At 33.9% G+C, this 25,546-nt stretch overlaps 1 protein-coding gene across 8 annotated transcripts in view; it reads right to left on the bottom strand.

Moving 5' to 3' along the window:
• NOL4 (nucleolar protein 4) overlaps positions 1-25,546 on the bottom strand; it is a 422,358-nt gene that overhangs the window by 313,491 nt on the left and 83,321 nt on the right. For 6 of the 8 annotated variants that reach the window (XM_037806258.1, XM_037806256.1, XM_037806259.1 and 3 more), the window contains exon 2: positions 5,896-6,045. In XM_037806258.1, coding sequence (XP_037662186.1) covers positions 5,896-6,045 — 150 coding nt within the window. Of the gene's footprint in view, positions 1-4,907; positions 4,971-5,895; positions 6,046-25,546 lie in introns of those variants that run through there. The other 2 variants (XM_037806264.1, XM_037806263.1) reach the window with 2 other exon arrangements.

Genomic DNA, 25,546 nt, shown 5'->3' with positions numbered 1-25,546 from the left:
TTTTTTTTGTTTGTTTGTTTGTTTGGATATGCAGTCAAATACGATTGCTTAAAGGCATAAAATTCATTTCTAAGCCCCAGAGAATATTTATTTCAGTCCTCTGCCTCAGAAACATTCTATCCATGCATTTGGGTATGTGGCTAGAAAAGGGAAGAATTTGATATATAAAAAGGAAGTGAATTGGGGCACAACCATTTTTATATTCTATTATCAAAATATTCCTAGATAGCACTTTTATGAGAACTCGATGTTCATAATTTTAAAATCTAATCTTTTCCATCTATTTCAACACAATAGTAGGCATGTCTTTTAAAAACATTTCGTTAAAAGAAATATTGCCCCTTTTTGCAGGAAATAAAGATTTTCAAACACAGTTTGTTGGGGCTTTTCACTCTGGTTTGATGACATGAGCTCTCAACTTCTACCAAATACCTGCCAAGTGCTATTATGCCTGATGCCACACTAAATCTCACATAAAAATCAGGACCAGATCCAATGCTAATTAGGAGGTCAGTGGATTTATCTATGGTATGTCCCTCATTCTCTTACTGTATCCCTCCTTACTCTTGAGTAAAACCCAGCTAGAGATGGGAGACGGAAGCAAATTTGTAAAACTACACATAAAATGTGTCAATGACTGCAAGTGGCCTAATTTATTCACTACCTTCTCTTGACCAATGATACATGAATTTTACATAAAGGTTCATGGGTCAACAGTCTAACAAACAGAGTTCTAATTGCATAATGTGAGTTACCATGATAGGGAAGGGAAATACATTTGAGGCACAGAGCCTCCCTGGCCTTAGTCACAGAACAACCTAGGTAAACCCCTATTGCAACACTGTGAGACCCAGAAAATCCTGCAAATCCTGGCTCAGACTATAGGGCTGTAATATAAGCAACACGGATGAGATCACTGAGGTTTACAACAAAAAAGCAAAAGAAAAACTATTATTAAACCAATGGTGTGTGTAGCATAGTCATCATGTTCAGGTCAAGAATATGTGCAATTGTGGTGTGTTGTCATGTTGCACTGCAGCTTAAAGTCACATCATAATTTAAGGAACTGCCCATTGATAATGTGATTCATAATATTGTGAAATTTGGGGCAAAAATGGAGAGAAGTGAAAAGCTGTTGACATTTGATAATCAATTTTATGGCCTTCTTTCTTTGATTGCTCTTTTAAAATCCTGGATATATGAAATTCAATGACTACAGGTCTTTTAATATTGCTATTGTTATTGTTGTCATCATTATTAGGTATAGGAGAACTCTCTAAAAAACAATCAAGCCAACTCTTCTGTCTCTGAACTACAATTTATCAGCTGATCTGCTTTTACAATAGCAGGAGGCATTCCCTATCCTTGAACAGTCCTGGTGCTTACCACGTAGCTCACTTTACTGTTTTCATTCTGTCCTGTATCACAATGATGGTTTCCTACACACCAGCATCATTGCTATTATTCTCTCAGAGTTGGAAGACTGAAATACAATCTCACTTTAGACGTGAGGAAACTGAGGCCTTAGCCAAAAAGAGTTTAAATAAATTGTTCAGAACCCTTGAATTTTAGTTTAGTGCTATTTTTTCACTCCACAATGGCAGCAAATTCAGCTCATTAGTGTCATTCTAAGTTGACAAGAATTCTGGGAATTTCTACATAAAAAACTAGCAGAAATTGGTGCAAGTTAAAATATCTCATTTTGTAGTGGATATGCTGAACCAGTAAGTATTTATAAAAAGAACAAGAAAAGAATGATATTAACTGAAGTTTTAAGGGTAAGTGTTCTAGATCTGGTAGAATAAAGATTTTTCTTGTTAATTTTCAGAGCAGGAAAGTAGAAATTCTGCATGAATATATTATATTGTTTAGATGTCCTTGGAAATGCAAAGTCCATTCACTGTGAAAACAAATTCTTTAAAGACAGTCTTAAAATTTTTCAGAAAATTAGTTGGACAAACATATATAAACTTTGCAAAAAAACAAATGAAATAAATCAAATTCTCACAAATTTCATCTGGCAGGAGCACTTCTAGCCACAGAAATTCTGGCCTTCCCTCACGCTTTCCCTCAGCTCAAACTTTGGGTAAAAGTTACACTGATCAGGACTTCCAGGAACAGTGACATCTACAAGATATATATAAAAGGGTGTATGAAAAACTATTACTATTTCTGTTTCCCAACACAGAGGCATTGGGACAGGAAAAGGAAATTATAATTGTAGTTAGGGTTAATAATAGAGCTATGTCAATTGTCCTGGCTTGTTCCTCTACCTGGAACACAAGTAGTGATTTGATAAAGAAGGATAAACAACATTAATAAAAATTTTACAATATGCCAAGCACTTTATGCATATTAACCCATTTATTTCACCACATGGCATGTATCATTATCCCCCTATGAAGATGCCAAAACAAAAAGTAAAGAATTTTCCAAAATTCACACAAATTGAGGTGCTAGATTTGAAATCTGAAACTGAGTTTTTCTGACTTCAAGCTTACTTTCTATCAGCGATAGCATACGCTCTTCACTCTGGATTAAATGAACGTAATTCTTGGCAGCTATGCATGTAAGTTTACCAAATCACATGACAAGCTACGCACACACATGTACATATGCAGATTGTTCCCTCTGTTAATAACACCAACTTTTCCCCGTTAGTTCCTGGATTTCCACTAATTATTTTTATAGTACACATAGCAAGAAGGAGCTTTGAAACGCAATCCTTTAAGTGGATGCTGACTTCTGAAAAGGCAGCCGGGTTTAGACTGTGATAAAACACAACCATAGAACAGTGACGTATTCCCCAAAGGTGGAGTTCAGGCAGAACTTGAGAGGAGGTAAGGACTGGAAGACTAGACAATTTTGAAGTGGTTTTCCTAATTACTAAACACACCTGCATTCAATTTTTGCTGCAAAAATGTATTTTAAATTCAAATATCGTGATATTTGAATGAAACCAGATCTCTGCTCCATTCTATTTATGTAGAAAATCAAGAGTTGACAGTATATAAACATATTGAAGGAGAAACAATCAATGCACTAATCCTAGTTAATATACTCAGAGAGGAGGGCAGAAAAAGGAAGACCTGCAAGAGAAACTAGAATGCAAAAATGACTGAAAAAATTATGATAGCCTGTACGTATTCCTAAAATGTGTCATTTTATATGGATTTTCAAAAGAGCTCTTGAATAATAGAATATATACCCTCCAGTTTTATCTGTAGTCAGATTAGCCTGCAACAAAATTCAAGTTGTATAATGCCTAGATATTTCAAGGAATGATATACTGCAGATAGGTAAAACCAAATAGCATTCAAAAGTTAATCCAATATTAAGGGACCACCATTTCCTGAAGAGTGAAAACATAGAAAGAAGATTTGCAAATAAAAAATGCGAAGTAAACAAAATGATCACTAAATCTATCAATAACATTATTAAGACAATATGACACACTTTAATGATTAGTTGTAAAAGTATGGTTTCTTGGCCATGGAGGAAGAGGGAGAAAAAAAAGAAGGTCAATATAAATAATCATGCACACTCTAGGAGCTAATGTGTTAGAAGAAGGGGAAAACTCTTAACGTTAATGGGAACCATTATAACTGCAATAGATATCTAGCTAAATGTAGCAATGATAAGCCATTTCTAGCATTAGTACTGAGAGCTAAGTTCTGACCCAACAGTCTAGGGCCCTCATACCACTAAATCATCCCATTTTGAATTGCATTACTTTTATGCCCCATTAATTGAACATTTATATTAATTTTTAACATCAGACTCAAATTCATTGTAGAATCATGTACCCAATTTTGCTGGCAATGCAAAATTCCTTTTTTTTTTTTCCTACAATGAATTATTAACCTTAAAATGGAAATGTTTCCTAATTAGTATTCAATTGAGAGATACCAGAGGGCACAGGGATAAGCCAACAGAACCTTCATGATGTCAGGAAAAGGTAAGAACACTTTAGAAGTAGATATAAAAATCAAACTTGGGAAAGAACAATCCTCGAATAGGATATTCTCAAGACAGATTGGATGATGTTTCAAAAGCTATGTATATTTTCCAAATTAGTATCCCTATCCCAAAATGCAGAAAATGTCTTCACAACATTAATGCAGAGTGATTTAGGTTGGAAACATTTTGACCAATTTATTGGAAATGTTTAGCATGTGGAATAGCAATGTATCAAATTCTCTACATTTCATTTAAGAAAACACAAAGTGATATATTTGGGTCCATGTCATTGATTCATGTTTTTACTTTAATTAAACATTTCTAATAAATGCATTCCAAAGATTAAATTACTTGAAATTGCTTTTGGCACCTAAACAGATTTGGCTGCCACACCACCATAGAAAATGAAGCCACCTGCTCTATGTCTTTTGTTTGTTTCATTCAATACAACTGAACTTACATATCCCTACCTTACAAAGTTCTATCAATTTGGGTAGCTATTTCATGAAAATAAATTATCGTCAGATACACAGTTAGTGATATTAGTGGGTCAATATACAATTTTTTTCTTATTAATTTCCAGAGGTACAACCATGGCTTAGGAGACAGGTGAAATGAGAATGTTCAGCAATATTAGTCTATATAAAAATATCTCAAGAAGCTAGGTCATTATCATTAGTCATGATAAGAATGTCTTCTAGGAAGTGTAAGTCAAAACAAAGTTTATGTGGCAGAATTATGTAAGGAAACTTACAGTAGTGCCTGCCCACAAACCATGCAATTTGGAAACAGCCAAGAAACAAACCATAGAGAAGGGATAAATACAACATGTATTAAGGGTTATTATGCAACTACAGATTCAATATGACCCTGGCAATATAGCAAAAAATAGTTATGGAAAAGAAGCTATTTCTTATGCTCAGTAGCTAATTTTCAAACATATGTACCTGTATTTGAAACTTTGAGCATTTCACACATTTTTCTGTATCTGAAAAAAAAATGGATCCAGGCTGATATTGTGTATAAAATAGAGCTGAAAACAATTAATATAAAGGTAGCCAAAAGCAAAGTTAAATAAGAATTCTAAAAAAGGATATTACTCTGATTGTTGATACTGTAATTCTGAGGTACACTTTGCTCATATTGGAAAAGAATAATTTACCATTCAATCTACTTAGAAAGGATGAAATATCTATAGCAAGATGATTTCATAAAGTTTCTATTTAAATAAAGAGCTAGATTAAAGTTACTAGATCAAACTGCAAATAAAATTAGAAACTTCAGAATGAATATGTAACTATTTTGACTATATATTTCTATATCTAACAGTTCATTAAATCTGCTTTTCACATAATTTATGATAAAAACATTATATATTTTATTTAAAAATCTTCAAGGGTATTAGATTTATATTTGCTACCCTATTCTGGAAAATTAGGTAATACACACCCTTCAGGACAAATATATTTAATATAAGGTGACATACAAAAAGTATGCAAAATTTCTTTACCAGTGTAACCGTAAGTGTTAAACAGGAAATCCCAACATACATTAATATGATTTGAAGGGAAAGGAATGTTAAGAAGGTAGTGGTAGTACCAAGGCTCATATGTTCTGGTTAAATATTTGTATCACTATAATATATGAATTATGAACAAAACCATATCTTCCCATTTGTGAGCATTTGACTGGGACTACCACATTTATATGTATCTTGAGAAAACAAATTAGAATACTAGAAAGGTTTAAATTATAAACAGTAGACTCAGTGAGCATATGCACAAAATAGAATGAGTAATAATTATAATTAAAATGTTGGGTGTGTTCATAATATGGTATGTTGAAGATGGAATATTTAAAATTATTTAACCTCATTCTTAACAAAGATATAGAATACTAAATTTCAAAATGCAAGAAGCTTTTTTTTCTACTTACTGCTTTGTAAGTTCTCTTTTGTCCGGCATGTTTTCGAATTTGTTCTCCATTTGGCCCTGTTTCCACATGCATTGAATAAATAATGTCAAAGAAATCTTCCACCACAGCTACTCGCCTTAAAGACAGCTTCTCATCTACCCCTACGCCATCCTGGAAACAAAACAAAAAAGCACAAGATTAAGAAAGTAATTTGCATTCAACACATAAATTTGATTAAACAAAAACATTTTTAAAAACTGAAAGGGATCATCTAGGAAGGAAACGTCAAAATTACTGAATAAACAACTCCCCAATTCTATGTGTTATTCACAATAGAATTTCAAGAAACATGAAAAAAGACATTTGACATAGTTTATGGTAAGTAAATCATGCTTACCATCTTTTAAGTTCTTGTAATGATTTATTTACAGCTTTCAGTATAACTTTCCTTAAGTCATTTGAAAATACATCTTTGGGCCTGCTATTATGGCAAAAACTTTATTCTAGATACTGATCCATTCAGCCAACCAGTATTTATTGAGTTACTGGATCCTGGAACTTGTACAAAGGAGAAATAAAAGAAATGATACAGATTCTTCAACCACGAGCATCATATAACCTAGTAAAGAAAATGCATCTAGTGTGCTATCAGTGTTAGAATAAGGAGAAGTATGTGTTCAAGTTTAAAAATGTGAACTCTAGAGATGTTCTGGGAGGGAATCATGGATCTTCCACTTAGAAGCAGTGTATTCTGTACACATCACTAAACCTTTCTAAATCTTGGTTTCCTTGTCTATAAAATAGGGATAATTGAGTCCACCTCATAAAAATGTAAGAACTGAATGAAATAATGTACTTAAGTTCAGCATATAGTGGACACTCAATAAATGGTGTGGCTGTCATTTTGATGATCAGGATGATCAATACAAGCAATGTAGTACAGGATTTTAGAGAATAATGACATCACCTCTTGCTTAGATAGCTTCATGGAAGAAATATAATTTGACTTGGGTGGGAGTTGAAGCAGGACATAAGGCAATGTGGTAGAAAGTACTGGGCATGCTCAGGAAAGAGCCATGAGTTCTCATGGATAATGGACAGGAATAAGAAATTAGTTGGGAATGAGACAAGAAAGAAATTCTTACATGGCTTCAACATGAAAAGGTATGTTGTAAACAGCCCCCCACCCACCCCCACCCCCCCCACACACACAATGTTCTTTATTTGAACCCTGATGCATAACTTGCAGTAATGTGACATAGCCATTAATTTATGGCTTACAGCACAAAGAGGATGATTAATCAGAGCAAAATCAATTTGCAGTCAATGAATTAAATAGCAAGAGTCACTTTAAACAGCAATCCCAGCAGACTGAGCTCACTGCAAAATAGAAAGACAATCATATGGTGCCTTTTCTTTGTTTTTTATTTGTTTTTCTGATTTATAATTTCTCAACAGTAACAATGCCTTAAGCAGCATATTCAGATAATTATACACTACAGAGGTGCATGGTAGGCCATACAGTCAGGCTGTTAACCTCTGTTCAGTTTGAGATGCTATGTAACAAATCATCTGTACTGAAGTGTGTTGTTCCTCATTATAACTTTTTTACTTATTTCCTTTACCACCTCAGGGCATCTCCTCCTCTACACTGGGTCCATGGATAGTACTTCATTGACTTGCAATGAAAAGACCAATATGCACTTAGAATACAAACAAATTGCATGAAGGACAGCAGCCATCAGCCTGGGAAACTGTTGCACTTAAGATGACAGTTCCAAAGAAAGCACAACTTTAGTGCCTTCTCCCATCCTGGACCCAATTCTCCTCAAAGTCTATCCACTTTTCCTAGGCTGGAAACCCAAATTCTAATTATCTATGAGTAAAATCATCCACAAAACCTTGTCTTCTTTTCTTACAGTTCCTTTACCAGATAACCATAGAGTAATTTTTACAGTTAGTCTGTATATATTTACTAGATTATGCAAAAAAAAAAAAAAAAACTTCGGTTCCATGATTCATTCGTCCATTCACTCATGCAGCTAAACTCTAAACTACAAGTGATGTAGGCATCATAGCCAATTTATTCATTTTTCCAACAAATATCAAGTAAGGACCAAACATTGCCAAGTCCTCTGCTAGAAGCTAGAGTTATCAAGGTATATGAGAGAGATAATACAGGACCTGTGGAGCGTACAGCCTAGTTTGGAAAACAGAGATTGAACAATTCATTGGTAATGTGGTATATTCATTTCCCTTTGGCTGCTATAACAAATTGCCACAAACCAGGTGGCTTAAAACAACATAAACTTATTCTTTCACAGTCCTGGAGTCCAGAAGTCCAAAATCAAGATATTGGCAAGGTTACACTACTTCTGTAGGCCCTAGAGGAGAATTCATTCTTTGCCTCTTCCAGGTTTTGGTGCTTGTGGGTATTCTTCGTCTTGAGGCAGCATCACATCGCCTTCTCTTCCATGTTTCTCTCTTTATGAGGACACTTATGACAGTATTTAGGATCCCCCTGGCTAACACAGGGTAATCTCCAGATCCTTACCTTAACTCATCTACAAATACCCTTTTTCCAAATAAGGTAACATTGACAAGTTTCAGAGATTAGGACTTGCTATCTTTGAGTGGCCATTATTCAACCTCCTATGGGTAGTATGCATTAGTGCATGTGAGGTACTAATGGTGCTATGGAAACCTATATTGAGGATGCTTCACAATCACTGGTTAATAGTCAGCATTCTTCCAAGAACCAACAATTGAGTGCATATAAACATCATATTGAAATCACATATATTGGGGAAAGGAAATGATCTATTTTCCTTGTATTATGTGAACCTGCTTATTCTCTACTGTGATTCAATCTGAATTCACACCCTAATCCTATCCAATGAAATCTTAAAAAATGCCTTCAGATTCCTGGTCTATAATATAAATGAGACAAATTTCCATTGGTAAAATAAAGAATAATGAGACCTTCAGGAACTAGGAGAAATAAATTCAATTATCTCGGAGCTCAGTTAACCCGGAGCTCAATGAAATCCACAGACACATCATAGCAAAAATGTTGAACACCAAAGACAAGGAGAAAATCTTGAAAGCAGCAAGAGATGAGTGATTTATCTCATTTAAGAAAACTCCAATAAGTTTAACAACCGACTACTCAAAAGAAACAATGGAGACCAGAAGGCAAGGCAGTGGATGACATATTCGAAGCGCTGAATGTAAAAACAAAACAAAACAGAGAATTCAATGCTAGCAGACTTGCCTTAAAATAAATACTGAAAGAATTCTTCAGTCTGGAAGTGACCAGACAGTAATTCAAAGCCAAGTCAAAATACGAAGAGCTCCAGTAACAGTAATTATGTACAGCAAACGACAATGTAATTCCATATTTCTTCTCCTTTCTTCATACAATTGCATAAAACAATATGCAAATAAGTGTACTGTAAGGATCATATCATACTGAAATATAACACATTTGACAATAACAATACAAAAGGAGCAGGTGAAAACAAAACTGTATTGGAATAAGGAAACGATACCTAATACTAATTCAAATCCATAGATACAAATGAAGAGAACCATAAAGGTTCAATAAGAAGTGTAATATAAAAAACTCTACAAATATATACTTTTTACTTTCTTCCCTCAGGTACTTTTTAAAACATGAGTTAAATAAAATATTCATTATATCAATATTTTGATGGATATGTAACATATTGAAAGTAAATGTACAATAGTCATAGCACAAAAAAAATGAGAAAATGGAGCTATATAAGATGAAAGTTTATACAACTCATTGGAACTAAGCATATATCTGAAATAGTTTATGGTAAGATAAAATGCATTTTGTAAGTCTTAGAACAGCCACTAAGAAAATCATTAAAAATTTTAAAAATCCTTAAAGGAATTAAGATTTTACAATACAAAAATCCACTTAACACAAAAGTCAGTAAAGGAGGAAAAGAAGTAAAAAAAAAGGCATGAAATAAATAGGACCAAAAAAATCAAAATGGCAGACACAAATCCAAACATATCAATAACAACATTAAATGTGAATGGATTAAGCAATCCAACAAAAGGCAGAGATCATCAGATTGGCCAAAAAACAACAAGTTGTCTATAGGAGATGCAATTTGGATTCAAATATACAAACAGATTGAGGGTAAAAGAATGTTAAAAAAAAAATGTACTGTGCAATCAACAGCTACCACCTTGATACAAGAGCTGGGGTGTTCATATAAATATCAGATAAAATAGACTTCAAACAAAAAAAAATGTTACTAGATATAGGGAGGGACATTTCATAATAACAAAAGGGTCAATCCACCATAAATGCATAAAAATTAAAACATATATACACCTAATAACAGAACTCCATAAACAAAAAAAATTTCATAAATGAAAAAAATTCTATGATGCAAAACTGATATTAAAGGGAAAAGTAGACAATTTAACAATAATAGTTGGAGACTTCAATACTCCACTTTCAAAAATAAATAGAACTAGACAGAAGATAAACAAGGAAATAGAAGACTTGAATAACACTATACAAAATAAACCTAACAGAAATACATAGAACACTCCACACAGTGGTAGCAGAACACACATTCTGTCAAGCACATACGGAGCATTCTCCAGAATAGACCACATTCTAGGACATGAAGCAAGCCTCAAAATATTTTAAGGAATTGAAAACATATTTTATATGTTTTCTGAACATAATGATATTAAATTAGAAATCAATGACAGATGGAAATTTGAGAAATCTACAAATATGCAGAAATTAACACACTGCTAAAAAACTAATGGATCAGAGGAATCAAAAAGAAAATCAGAAAATACTTTGAAGTGAGTGAAAATTAAACACAATGTGAAAATTATGGGATATAGTGAAATCATTGCTTAGAGGGAACATCTACATTAATGAATATATACATTAAAAAATAAAAATGTTCTCAAATCTGTTACCTAAACTTCCTTCTTAAGAAACCAGAAATAGAGCAAACTAAGTTCAAATCAAGCAGAAGAGAGGAAATGATAAAGAACAAAGAAGAAACAAATGAATTAGAGAATAGAAAACAATAGAGAAAATCAACAAAACCAAAAGTCGATTCTTTGAAATGATTAAGAAAAAATGACAATGCTTTAGCTTGACTGTCCAAGAAAACAAGAAAGAAGATTCAAATTATTAAAATCAGAATAAAAAAGGAAGCATTGCTATCGACCTTATAAAAATAAAGATGATTATGAGAAAATATGATAAACAATGATACGTCAACAATTTAGATTACTTACATAAAACGAACATTACCAATACTGACTGAAAAAATATAGGAAATCTGAATAGGCCTATAACAAGTAAAGAGATCAAATTAGTAATTTTACAAAAACTTTCCACAATGAAAAACCTAGGCCTAGTGGCAAGTCCTACCAAACATTCAAAGAATTAGTACCAATCTACCATAAATACCTTCAAAAAATATGAGTAAACATTATTCAACTCATTCTATGAGGCCAGATATCAAAACCATAAACAAAACTACACACCAATACATCTTATGTATATAAATGAAAAATTCTCACCAAAATGTTAACAAACAGAATCCAACAACATATATGAAGTATTATAGGTCACGACCAAGTAGGATTACCCCAGGAAAGCAATACTGGTTTGGCATAAGAAAATGAATTAATGTAATATGCCACATTAATTGAGTAAATGACAAAAAAAAATATGATCATCTCAATAGATGCAGAAAAATCACTGGACAAAACCCTGCACACTTTTATGATAAAAACACTCAGCAAACTAGGAACAAAAAAGGAACTTAACTTGATAAAGGACATCCAAAGCTAAAAATCCTATTTAATGGTAAAAGAGAGAGAATGCTTTCCCCCTAAGACCAGGAGTAAGACAAGAATGTCTATTCTAGTCACTTCTGTTTAACATTGTATTGGAGATTAGCATGAACACAATTAGGCAATAAAGAGAAAGAAAACACATCCAGATTGGAAATAAGGGAGTAAAACTATTCATAGATGACATGACCTTGAATAGAGAAAATCGTAAAAATCTACTAACAAACTGATAGAACTAATAAATGAGTTCAACAAAGTTTCAGGGTACAAGATTAATGTACTGAGGTATAAATTATATATAATTTTACAAACAAAATACAAGACTTGTGCATTGAAAATTACTAAAAATTGATCAAAGAAATTTTAAATGATCTAAATTAAAGGAAAGATGTTCTATGTTTATGAATCAAAAGACTTAATACTGTTAGAACAACAATACTCCCCAAATTGGTCTCTATTTTCAACACAATCCCTATCAAAATTCCAGATTGCTTTTTTCAAAAATTGACAAACTGAACCTAAAATTTGTATGGAAAAGCAAGGGACTGAAAATATATCCCAAATAATGTTTAAAAAGAACAAATTTGATGGCATCATGCTTCTTGATTTTATGATTTACTATTAAGTCTATAGTAATAAAGACAGTGTGCTATTAGCAGGGAGATAGGCATATAGATCAATGAATAGAATAAAGATTCCAGAAATAAACCCTTACATTTATGTTCAATTCCATTTCTAGAAGAGTGTCAGGACAAGTCAATGGGGAAAGAATAGTTTTTTTGAGAAAATGGTGCTTGGACAATTGGGTACTCATATGCAAAATAAAATAATTGGAAACCTACAACACACCATGCTCTAAATTTAAATCAAAATGTATCATAGATCTAAATGTAAAAGCAAAAACTTAAAATTCTCACAGGAAAATACAGGAATAAATGTTCATGATCTTGGATTAGGCAAAGCCTTCTTAGTTGCAATATCAAAAGTATAAGGAACAAAAGAAAAAGTCAATAAATTGGACATCAAAATTTGAAACTTTTTGCTGCAGATGATACCATAAAAAATTGAAATGATAACTCAGAATGCAAGAAACCATTTGCAAATAATTTATCTAATAATGGAATTTTAATATAATACATAAAATGTGTTATAATTCAATAAGACAAATAACCCAATTTTAAAATTGGCAAAGGATACAAACATACACTCTCCAAAGAAGATATGCAAATTGCCAATAAGTATAAGAGAAGATACTCAAAGTCATCAGTCATTAGGGAAATACAAATCAAAGCCATAATGAGATACTATTTCACATTATATTGCTATAATTGAAAAATAGCAAGTATTGGTAAGGAAGTGAAGAAACTGGAGCTCTCATACATTGCTGGTATGAAAGCAAAATGGCGAACCTTATTTGTAAAACAGTTTGACAATAACTCCAGATATTTAACATAAAATTACCATAAAACAATTCCATGCCTATGCATATATTCAAAAGAAATGAAAACATATGTTCCCCAAAATATACTATACACAGATGTTCCTAGCAGCATTATATGTAATCCCCAAAAAGTGGATTGATGAATGTATTAACAAAATGTAGTATATCCATGCAAAAGAAAATCATTTGGTCATAAAAAAGAACAAAGTTATTGATTCATGCTATGACATGGATAAATCTCAGAAACATTATGCTAAGTGAAAGAAGCCAGACCCAAAACCTATATAATGTATGATTACATTTATAGGAAATATCCAGAACAGGAAAATTTTGCATAGACAGATTTTTGGTTGCTTAGGAACAAGATGGATGGGGGAAGAGGAATTGACTGCTAATGGATATGAAGTGTTTGTTTTTTGTTTTGTAGGTACAAAAACTTTGTAAAATTAGATGATGGTGATGGTTACATAATCCTGTGAATATGTTAAAATGCATTAAACATACAGTTTAAGTGGATGAATTGTATGGTATGTGAATTATATCTCAATAAAGCTGTTAAAATATATAGTCTCCCATAGTTTTGAATTTCGTGTTCAAGGATGCAAAAAAAAGCAAGAGAAGAAGTGAATACAATGTATGTCCAAACAGTCCACAAAAACTTGAATTTAGAATAGAGACGGAATTGGTTCAACCACCAAGGCTTATAGTGGTGTACTGATAAATCTGTAATAACTGGCTCTGGAAAAAAATATATATGTACACAAGGGTTATTATAAATTTTACCGATATAAAGGATGTGTAGCAAAGAATTTACATGTAATACAAAATACAGTATTTTATTGTAAATTCCACATAGCCAATCAATTCTCACAGAATGCTTTTGTTGATTTTTGCTTCACTCTTGTATTTGTAGCCAACCTTTAGTGTCAATCCAAGCATGATATGACAAACAGAATTTCATCCCAATCTGTGAACTCTTCCGAAAAAAATTATTGTGAATTAATATATGTAATCTACTATTGAACTATTTCTCATCCTATACAAATTTTATTCATTAAACTGAAACTTTCTTAGCTGTAGCACTAAGATAATCAACAAAATAATAAACCAATCCCTGTTTTGTGGCATTTGCTGAGTTTTGTGGTATAAATCCTTCCAATGTGGCCTATTTCAAATTGCAAATGTAAATTCACTGAACACAGGGTTGGGAAGAGATATATGACAGTGCAACATTAATATTGTATTTTCCCATACAGATATTGTAGATCAGAATAACCACATAAAAGTATATTTTAGTAGAATAATTAGCAGTGATACGTTTTGAGTACTTATTACATTTTAATATGTTATTGAATAAGGTTATATAATTTAATTGTTAATAATTGATTTAACAAACAGTTTGTAATATCCCTAAAAAGTTAACTACCTGCTCCCATGAGCAACTAGAAGCTGACTCCCAGATCCCACGACTTTTATGTCATTCAAGATGGAAATTGGACTATTTTCTAGCATAGGCCCTATGGTCAACGTCTGACACACAAAGCCTCAAGTAACGAGAACACATAAAGCTAATTAATCTAACATGACACTTCCAGGTGCTATAAAAAGGTAGTTACCATTGGAAAAACTTTATATTAAAGCTGATTGTAAAAATAAACAAATTCGTAAAATGAGTCTCTGATGGCAAGTCTATGTTCAACAAAATGATTGGTTTATTCAATGTCCGTGAATTTTATTAATACATTAAAATGAGACTGAAGAAAAACAACAGTTAAGCTTGTTGATTGCCCATTAGTGGGACAATACATATGCACATTAAAGAAATTAAGGCAATCATATGAAATTGACAAATGAGAGACACCAAGCTTAGAGATACTAACATTATGATAATAAAATTAAAACACCATTCACATTAAAAGATGACATGCAGTTCTACATGTCTCTTCTTGGCCTTACAGGATCTATTTGAAAGATACTATTTCTGAGTTTCAAATTTAACTTCTTTTGAAATTCCTTATATCCAACTATATGATGAAGCCAGATAAGAAAAGCTGATGCAGAAAGAACTTATACGAGATAAACCCCTTTCCTGCAATCTGTCCTGACTCCTGCTCTTCAAAGGAAATGTTATTTGCTTGGGAAGTGATATGGCAAGATATGGATGGACACGAACAGTGACTTATCCCATGATCAGGTCAAAACAGGGCAGTTTGTGAGAATTTTCCACCTAATTAAAAATGATATATAAAAGTCAAATTTTTTTGATATATCAAATATAATATCTACTGAAATAATTTTTATTTAAATTATAAAAGAGCATTCAACCTAAAGCCAAAAGGGCACATTTAATGTCTAGAAATCAGTGAATGAAAATAGTTATCACATTTCCTTACTCAGTTCAGTTGTCATCAAACAGATGTCCTAATTGGCAAAACCATCACCATAGACTAATCGATGTGATAGCAATTTCAGTGAAATATTTAGAAATAAAAACAGTAGGAGAGACTGCCAATTTAAAAACACCAAAACAAAGAAAAAGGAGATAGTAAAATTAATGCAGATTTCCAAAATTCAATTTTCAGAAGAGTCCTATATTCAAGAAATTACCAAGACCATCTGTAAATGAACTAATGTAATTTTTACCAACACCTGTGATTCTACCTACCCTAAAAGATACCCTCGCTCCTGTTCTATTATGCTGGCTCCATAAGCTCACTTTCCACTGACAGATCATTTGTTTCATTCTGAGATACAACCAGGAGGGATGAAAGAAGAAGAGATTTGAATTCTGAGAGCTGAAAATTATCCAAAACATAGCCTACCTCAACTATATCAGGGGACTCAGATGCCCGAGCTTACAGATTTGTAAATGAGATGCAATCAGCCTAAGGGTGGCACAGTGGGATGGGGTGAGAGCTGGCAAGGATTAGGAAATTCTGTCTATTATGTGTAAAATACTGTGATAGATCACTTTGGCTGGCTTAAAAAAAAAAAGGAAAAACTTACAAGATCTCCTTCCTGAAAGAGCTTGCAATGCACACTAGACATGTTCAAGTCTTGATTGGTATGCCCGAAGAGACTGTAGTGAGAATGATAAAGCCAATATGGTCTAATTCTTGGCTCTTAATCTGGGATGTACATGGAAATCTTTTCACGAACTTTAAAAAAATAGTCTGATGTTTAGGTTCACCCACAAAGAATCTGAAAGGTCAGCAGTACACCTGGGCATGGGGATGGTTAACGTCTCCCTCAGTGACGCTAAGGTGCAGCCAAGGTTGAAAACTCAGATAAGAAAAGTTACAGATGAGACTGGAACACACAGAGCGCTAGGGCCCACTGAACGTGGTCTTGGAGGTCAGACTTGGAAGTCACATATTATTTTACGCACAGCGGGAAATCATTCCAGGGCTTTTTAACATGAGAATTGTAAAATCAAGTCAGTGCCTTAAAGAACTACTATAACAGTCAAATGTGAATTATATACAGATTAAACGAGGGAAAAAGTGACAAGAGGAGAAAGGAAGGGACGGATGAGAAAACAATTGAGAAGGCAAAAGTCAGCCAATTTTGGTGACCTTTTAAATGTGAGAGTGAGGTGAAGAAATTTAAAAAATGGACTTTAGAGGGGGCAGAGAATTGAATGAGATGGGGGCGGGGAGCAGAAGAAAGGAAGAAGAGGAGTTGATAGACAAAAGCAGACGCCATGGGGACGATGGAGGGGATCGAGCCTCAGCACCTGCTGCAACCCACCCACGGCACCGCGGGCACCGACAGTCCGAGCCGATGCCGGCCTTGTGTGCGCAGCCCCTTTCCCTTGGAGCAACTCTTTGGCGCAGGCACCGCTACTATTCCTAGTTTACAGACAGGAAGCCGAGGCACAGAGGGTAGAAACTGCTTTCTCAAGTCGTTAGCTAGTAAGAGGCTGTGCCAGGACACAATCTCAGGGCAGCAGAGCTCAGGCAGTCTCCCAGAAAGGGAAAGAGATGGAAGTGAAATCAGACATTTCCACTCTCATTCCAGCCGAACGAGCTAATTTTTCAAAGTGGCTATCTGCAACCCTGAATTCTCTTTCTATCCTTAGGGGAAGATCCAACCATTTCACCCTGGGTGCTTCATTTGCCTCATATGTTTAACATCAAGCAAACAACAACAGCAAAACATCGGATAGACTAAATACACTGTAAGAAACTTCCCAGCGGGAAAAAAAAATCTTAGATTTTTAAATATTGACCTTTGAAGAAACAAATCCCAATTATATCTAAAATAGTATGTTTATAGACCAAACACAGGACTTTTAATTCTAGCTTTCTTTATTTAACACCTTCTTAAGTGTTTGAATTACTGACCATATTTTTTAAAAAGGAAAACAAAAACATAACTGACAATTTTAAATGGACATTTCAGAAAAAAAAATAGTACAAAGGTAAAGGTAGCATAAAGAAAACAATGAAGCACATTTATATTTCAACGTAAAAAATTTTGTTTCTATGAAAAGCAAACCTCTATAAAATTTATTTTGTGCCAGTAATTCATTTGCAAAAACAGAAAATTTAAATCTACTTCTTTCCAAAATTGATGATTTACCCAAGAACACAGTCTCGAATTCCAAGTTTATGTTTCTTGAATGAGAAGATAATTACAATTATTTGTATGGTATAGTCATCCTGTCTCCAGCACAAATAAAAGTTCACGTTACCAGAAGGCCAATCCCTGCCGGCACAATGAAGTCTGGAAAAACACTGCTTTGCCATATGTTCAGATACTGGCAAAATGAGCTGTACTTGTCAGATACTGTCTTAGAGAGAGCCTTTTACCACTTCCCTGACACACTATTGCTGCCCTGGAAATACAAATAGCTTTCAATTTGGAGACACTGATTAGCCAGTTATTATTTAAGCCACATGTTTCTCTACCTATCATTATTTCCCTGTGCTAGCCACTATTAAATAGTCTATGTAGTTACCAAGAAAAAGATGAGAAATATTTTTTTCTCCTTGAAAACCAAATTCATTACTTATTACAAAATTTAGGGTTCATCTGAAGATTTAATCATTTGATCTATCTCTTTCAGTCATCATTGTGGGTAATTCAGTATTTGGCTGTGATTTAGAGGTTCAATTATATCTCTTGCTTTTTCCCTTAACTAAAAAGTATAATCATTACCCAAAAAGAAGTAAAGTCCTTTTTATACCTTTGGGGCTAGGTACCAAAACAAGCTAGGTAAAAAATGAGTTAGTATTTATAGCAACCTTAATGTTAAAAAAAATTAACAGGATAAAATATATATATAGTGCCTGTAATCAATAACCTATAATACATTAGAGTATTTCAAAGTAAATGCTAAAAGAATAAAAACATCTTTTAAACTCTTAAGAATTTAAGAAGTCAATCTTGTGAGCTATGATCTCAGACAAAAAGAAACTTATTTTAGGAAAATTCTGAGAGTAGTAACGATGCTAGGGTACATATGATCACAAGTAAGATTTTTTTACATTTATACAAGGCAAAGGAATTAAAGCCTAGAAAGAGATTCACTTCTAAAGAGATCAGAACAGTACAAGTTTCCATGGGAAGTAAACAAGAAGATTTAGTAAGCAAGATCTATTTCAAAGGTTTATCATACTTCTTCAAAAATCCAAACACATTCCATGTCTGTGTTTTTACTATTATTTGCTGTTGTTATGATTATTATTGTTAATGGCACTGCCATCCAGATTCTCAATATAAAATCCCAAATCATTCTCCTATCCAGCAATCAAATAATTCCACCCCTAGGCTGGCTCTTCTATCTACCCTCTTTTCCCTTTTCCACTGGGCTCCTGCCAGCCCCAGGCAATGTCTTTTGGAGCCTAGGCCAGGAATTGCAAATAGGTGTCATCATATATGCCAATTCTTTCTTAAGAGTGGCTATCTATTATATAAAGCCTTGTATCATCTTAGCGGAAAAAGAGTGCCTTGATGGGTTAGCATTGTTTTCCATGGGACCACGAAGAATGTGAAGATGTGGCCCGCACAGAGTTTGTGCCAACCCTGACTTAGTCTATGGAAAGAGCATCCTCTTCAGTTATTTTTCCATTAATTTCTCCCTATTCTAATCTGCCCTCGAATGGCCAAAATAATCTTTCTTTAAAAATGACTACATTAACTTATGATATAAAACTTTTTACTAGACTTCCTATAAGATAAAATACAAACTCCTTAATTTATTATACATTTAAATCTTTGTAATTTGGCTTTAATTTCCTTAGCATTACCACCTCATCTTTCACCATTCCAACACATGAACCCTCAAACTAACCACAATGAGGATCTCAACTTTCCCTGAAAATTCCAAAACAACTTATGACTCATGCCTTCCCCAGTAGAATCTAAATCTGTTGATGGTGAAGACTGTGTCTGTTTACCACTCTGTATCAGGGACCTAAAATGACATCAAACAGAAAACAAATGGACAAAAATTCTGAACTGTTGAATGAATGAATTCATGAATTAATTTAATGTTCTCTGCCTTCTCCCTAGAATATCTTTCTTCAACTGTCAAAAGTCCTATCACCCTTCAAGACCCATCTCACATGTCCAGTCTTCCATGAAGCTTTTCCTGACTCCTCAAGGCTAAGTTAGTCACATATTTCACTGTGTTTCTAACTCCCTAATATATTAATATACTACTTTGGTTTTTGGGTTTTGTTTGTTTTTCATATTTTTCATTTTTTTTCTTTTTTATTAAGATACAATTTATATACAGTGAAACATTCAGATCTTTTGTTCAACCGGTTTTGGCAAATGAGTCAGGCTACCAACATTTCCATCACCCCAGATATGTCTTTCATAACCCTTCCTAGTCAATCTCTTCAAAGGAATGATTGATTTGATATCTATCACCAAGGTTAATTTTGACTACTCTAGGCTTTTATACATATATTGTATAAAGACTATGTACTTGTGTACTTGTTTATGTCTCACTTATTTCATTTAGGATAATAATTTTGAGATTCATCCATATTTTTGTGTGCATCAGTAGTCCATTCCTTTTTTATGCTTGCATTGTTCTCCATTGCATGGCTATGCCACAATTTATTTGCCCAATCTCCATTTGACAGGCATCTGGGTTGATTCCAGTTTGGTGCTATTATGGAAAACAGCTACAACATTGTATTTTAACTTATCTGTTACTTATTAGACCTTTACTCTGCATAAGGAATCCATCAAAAGATGTTGGTAATTCATTTTGAAAATTTTATACCCTGGGTAGTCCCTGGCATATGGTACTTGATCAGTAAATGTCCATTTGAAGTACAAAATGAGTTTAGATCTCTATGACTTGTCTAACTCATAGAATTTCTTTGTCAAAAAGTTGCTTCACCCTCTATTGTTGTTCAGATGTGGCATTTCTCTCCCTAAGCCCACTTGGCTAGTGAACTCACTGCCCGCCCCCCTATGTGGGACGTGACTCCCAGGGGTATAAATCTCCCTGGCAATGTGGGACATGACTCTCAGGGATGAGCCTGGACCCAGAATCATGGGATTGAGAAAGTCTTCTTGACCAAATAGGAGAAAAGAAATAAAATCAAGTTTCAGTGGCCAAGAGATTTCAAATAGAGTTGAGAGGTCATTCTGGAGGTTATTCTTATGTGTTATATAGATATCCCTTTTTAGTTTTAATGTATTGGAATAGCTAGAAGAAAATACCTGAAACTTTTGAACTGCAAACTAATGGCCTTAATTTTTGAAGATGATTGTATAATCATGTAGCTTATACAGTGTGACTTTGTGATTGTGAAAACCTTGTGGCTCATACTTCCTTTATCCAGTGTATGGACAGATGAGTAGAAAAATGGGAACAAAAATTAAATCAATAATAGAGGGGATGAGGGGGATAGGATGATCTGGATGTTCTTTACTTATATATCTATTCTTTTTTTTTTGGAATAACAAAAATATTCAAAAATTGTGTCGATGAATGCACAACTATATGATGGTACTGTGAACAACTGATTGTACACTGTGGATGATAGTAGGGTATGTGAATTTTAAAAAAAAAAAAGCTGAATTATGCTATAGGTATTTGGAAATAATAGCACTTCACGCCTCTTTGAAGCAGACTGTCAGATTCCAATGTGAGCTCCGCTATTTAACATCTAAGTTGCCTTGTGTAATTACCTTATATTCTCTGGGCCTTGGATTCCTCATCTGAACTATACAGATAATTATAGCATTTGTTAGTTTGAATGGATTTGAGGATGAATTAAATATTGCCTGGAATGGAATGAGCCCTCAATAAATGTTAGTTGTTACATCATTATTTTAGATAATATGTGTCCTTCAAATATCTGACTAAGCCTATTATATAAAGAAGCAAAGTGATGGGAATGGTATTATATGCAGGGAAAAAATAAAAGGCCTTTTTGAAAGTGAAAGCCTTGCTTTTCTGGGTGGCAGCTGTGGAAAGTAGATTCAAGTAGACCAAAAACCAGTCCAAGGTAGTTTTTGGTGAATTAACTTTAGTCAATTAAAAAAAAAATCTATTGAAAATAATAATCTGTTATCTCTCTTTTTAATTACATTGATTTCTAAAAATAGTTTTTTTTTAGAAAAAATCATATTAAAAATAAAAAACTGACAAGATCTAAGATCATTTGTATTAATATTCCTTTAGTAAAAGAAAGAAAGCTTCCAATATAAAATACCTAGAAAGGACGAATAGCAAGCATAATTTTAAAAGAGAGCTCTCCAGAAAGTAAAGGAAATTTCTAGGGTCATGTGAATATCATGTGAGTAATGAACCATAAGATTTGAGACAGAAACCACCACATTGAAAAAAAAATCTTTCCATTTGCATATAGAGTCAACAAGATGACTTGTCTTTCCATGATGTGGATCTTGGTTGGAAACAAAAGAAAGTGTCCTTTTTAGGGGAAACAATGGTGGAAAATTGATAGATATATGTGTCCTCAGATTTAAGAAACAGTATGAATCCCCAACAGAATATAATGTTTTATAAATCTGCACTTGAATGCATCACAATAAAACTGCAGACTGACTAAATTAAAAAGCAGGCAGAAATACAAGACAGATCACCCTAAAGGACCAGAAGTTTGTCTGATAGCAGACTTATCAAGAGCTACAACATCAGAAGATAGCAGAATGAGAATTTATGGCTCTGGGAGCAAACACATATCAATGTCAAATTATCATTCAAGAATGAGAGTCTTTTCAGACAAACAAAACCTGAAAACATTTACGATATTTATTCAAGGAACTTAAAGAAAGTACATCAGGCATGAGAAAACTTCTGGAAGATTCCAGAAAAAAAATTAATAAAATTAGAAATATAATCAATTTGTAACACTTGAGAAAATTTTTTCTGATTTTTCACAAAGCAATCTGAAATAGGTTAGGCAAACTGATAAGTCAATGGACAGGCATTATTACCCCCAATTTTTAAAAGAACGTAAATCATGGGACAGTTAAAGCAATCTGTCAAAATTAGGAGTCAGTTTTATTCCCAGATGTAAGAAACAACTGAAGTGTTTAAATTTTGGCTATTAAAAATAATGCTGCTTTGAACATTATTTTGGGTATATAATGAGGATTAGAATTACTTGGTCATAAGGTATATACATGTTTGTGTGCCGGTTTGGATATATTCTGTCCTACAAAAAGCCATGTTCTTTAATGCAATCTTATGGGGGCCAATTTATTAGACTTCTGATTAGGGTGGAAACTTTTGATTGAGTGTTTCCATGGAAATGTGACTCACCCAACTGTGGGTGGTACTTTTGATTAGATTATTTCCACAGAGGTGTGGATCCCACCCATTCAGGATGGGTCTTGATTAGTTCACTGGAGTATTTAAGAGAACTCAAGAGCTGAACCAGATGCTGACTAATGCTTGGAGATACAGACAGAAGGACATCTGGAGATGCTAAGCTAAGAGATGAAGCCCAGAATTTGCCCTGGAGAAGCTAAGAGAGACCCAGAGACATTTTGGAGAAAGCTATTTTGATAAAACCTGGGAGCAAAGGAACAGCAAGACACCAGCCATGTGCCTTCCCAGCTGACAGGGGTGTTCTGAATGCTATTGGCCATTCTTTAGTGATTTCTTGTTGACAGCTTAGTCTGGACACATCTATTGTCTTAGAACTGTAACTTTGTAACCAAATAAACCCTCTTTTTAAAGCCAATCCATTCTAATAGTTTGCATAATGGCAGCATTAGTAAAACAGAACAGTTTGCATTACACTCTTTCCAGTATTTATGAAATAAGCACAAAATTCCTAGAGTTCTGGAGTCATTAAATATGATGAGCTAGTCTCATAAATGCCGTTAAGTCATATATCCCCATATATATTGAGCTCTTGTGCTTTACCTTGGCTCAATTCTATAATCATGAATGTGTTTGAAAGGTATTAAGTGAAAATAAGCTGTATGTTGAGTGCTTAATATGTACCCAATGTGTGCCAAACACTTTACATGTATTAAATCTTTTAATTTCCATAATAATCATATATTATTCCCATTTCACAGGCAAAGCAACTGAGACTCAGATAGGTTAATACATTTTTCCATGGTTACATACATAAGAGATAAAATAATGATCATGGCATATCTTGGAGATTATTTCAATAAGAACCTAGGATAGGGGCATCTCTAGAAAGAATGGTTACTGCTGCAAAGTATTCCATTGTACAATATAACACAATTTTTAAAACAATGTCATCAATTAATTACACATTAGAGTTGTTTATAATTTTTAGCTATTAAAATAAGACTGGTGGTTCTGGGAAAATGGAGGAATAGGAAGGGAGCTGCTGAACCTACTCTGCCCCCAAAAGCAGTGAGTAGAGAAGCAGAAACTGATGAATCAAGTATTCTGGGGGATCTGGAGACCAAGAGAGCTCTGAAAAATATCCAGGGAAGTGCAGGACAAAGAGACTGAAAATCCATGACCAGAGTCTGTGAGTAATTCCATCTGTATCTCCTGGCACCCATCCCCCACCCTCAAGGGGGACAGAGGTAGTTGATTCATCCCATCCTTGCCTGGGGGGCTGCAGCAGACTGGGATGGCTATGGGGGTCTCCTCTACCCCAAGTACAGAAGGGGATATAGCCCAGTACTAAGCCAAATATTGGTGGGCAAATTTAGAACGCTGGATCCCTCAGTTCCAGGCCATCCTGGTCAGACATTGCTGGACACCACTGTTTTGATAACATCAGAAGCAGAACTGGCACAGGGCCATAACAATCTGCCTTTGTAGAGTTAAGGTGAATAGGCTACCAAAGAGATCCAACTGCTGGACAGGTTGGAAAGTGCAGCCTTTTAATATGGAAAGAAAAAAAAAAGGCTTTTTGGAGTCTACCCTGAACCTCTCCCAGGGCCCTGTGACCCCTGCCCGGGTACCTGGGAAGTAATGAAGAGCCAACTGCCAAAGAACAGCCTTAACACAAACCCAATCAATGACAAAATCCTAGACAAGAAAGAGAAACTGACCTTTAGAATAAATCCATCAAGATAACCAGATGCCCAGATATCAGCAAAAAATTACAAAACATACTAAGACTCAGGAAGTTATGGCCCAGTCAATGGAACAAATGAAAAAGTCAGAGGAGATACAGAATTTGGAACAACTAATCAAAGATTTTCAAACAAATCTAAATGAATTCAAGGAGATGGCTAAATAAACAAAGGATACTGAAAAGACACTGGGTGAGCATAAAGAAGAATGTGAAAGCATATAAAGAAAAATAACATCTTATGGGAATGAAAGCACAAAAGATAAAATTTCACATACAATAGAAGCACGCAACAGCAGATTTGAAGAGACAGAAGAAAGTATCAGCAAGCTGGAAGACAGAGCATCCAAATTAGAATAGACAAAAGAGAAGACAGAGAAAAGAATTGAAAATTTTGAGCAGGGTCTCAGGGAAATGACTAACAACATGAAGAATACAAAGATACACATCATGGGTGTCCCAGAAGGAGAAGAAAAGGGAAAAGAGCCAGAAAAAATATTTCAGGAAATAATTGCTGAAAATTTCACAACTCTTATAAAAGACATAAATATGCATTATCTAAAAAGCACAATGTACTATAAACAAAATAACTCTAAAAAGATACACAAGACACATACTAATCATAATGTCAAATGCAAATGATAAAGAGAGAATTCTGAAAGCAGAAAGAGAAAAGCAATTCACCACATACAAGGGAAGACAAATAAGACTGTCAATTTTTCATCCGAAAGAAGGCGGCAGAGGTATGATATATTTAACATACTGAAAAAGAAAATTGCCAGCCAAGAATTTGTTATCCATCCAACAATGCTGTCCTTCAAAAATGAGGGGAGGAGACCTAAGATGG

The sequence above is a fragment of the Choloepus didactylus genome, chromosome 16 (genome assembly GCF_015220235.1).
Source record: "Choloepus didactylus isolate mChoDid1 chromosome 16, mChoDid1.pri, whole genome shotgun sequence".
NCBI lineage: Eukaryota > Metazoa > Chordata > Mammalia > Pilosa > Megalonychidae > Choloepus > Choloepus didactylus.
The sequence above is the reverse complement of the archived record's forward strand: the minus strand, read 5'-3'. Positions and strand labels throughout refer to the sequence as shown.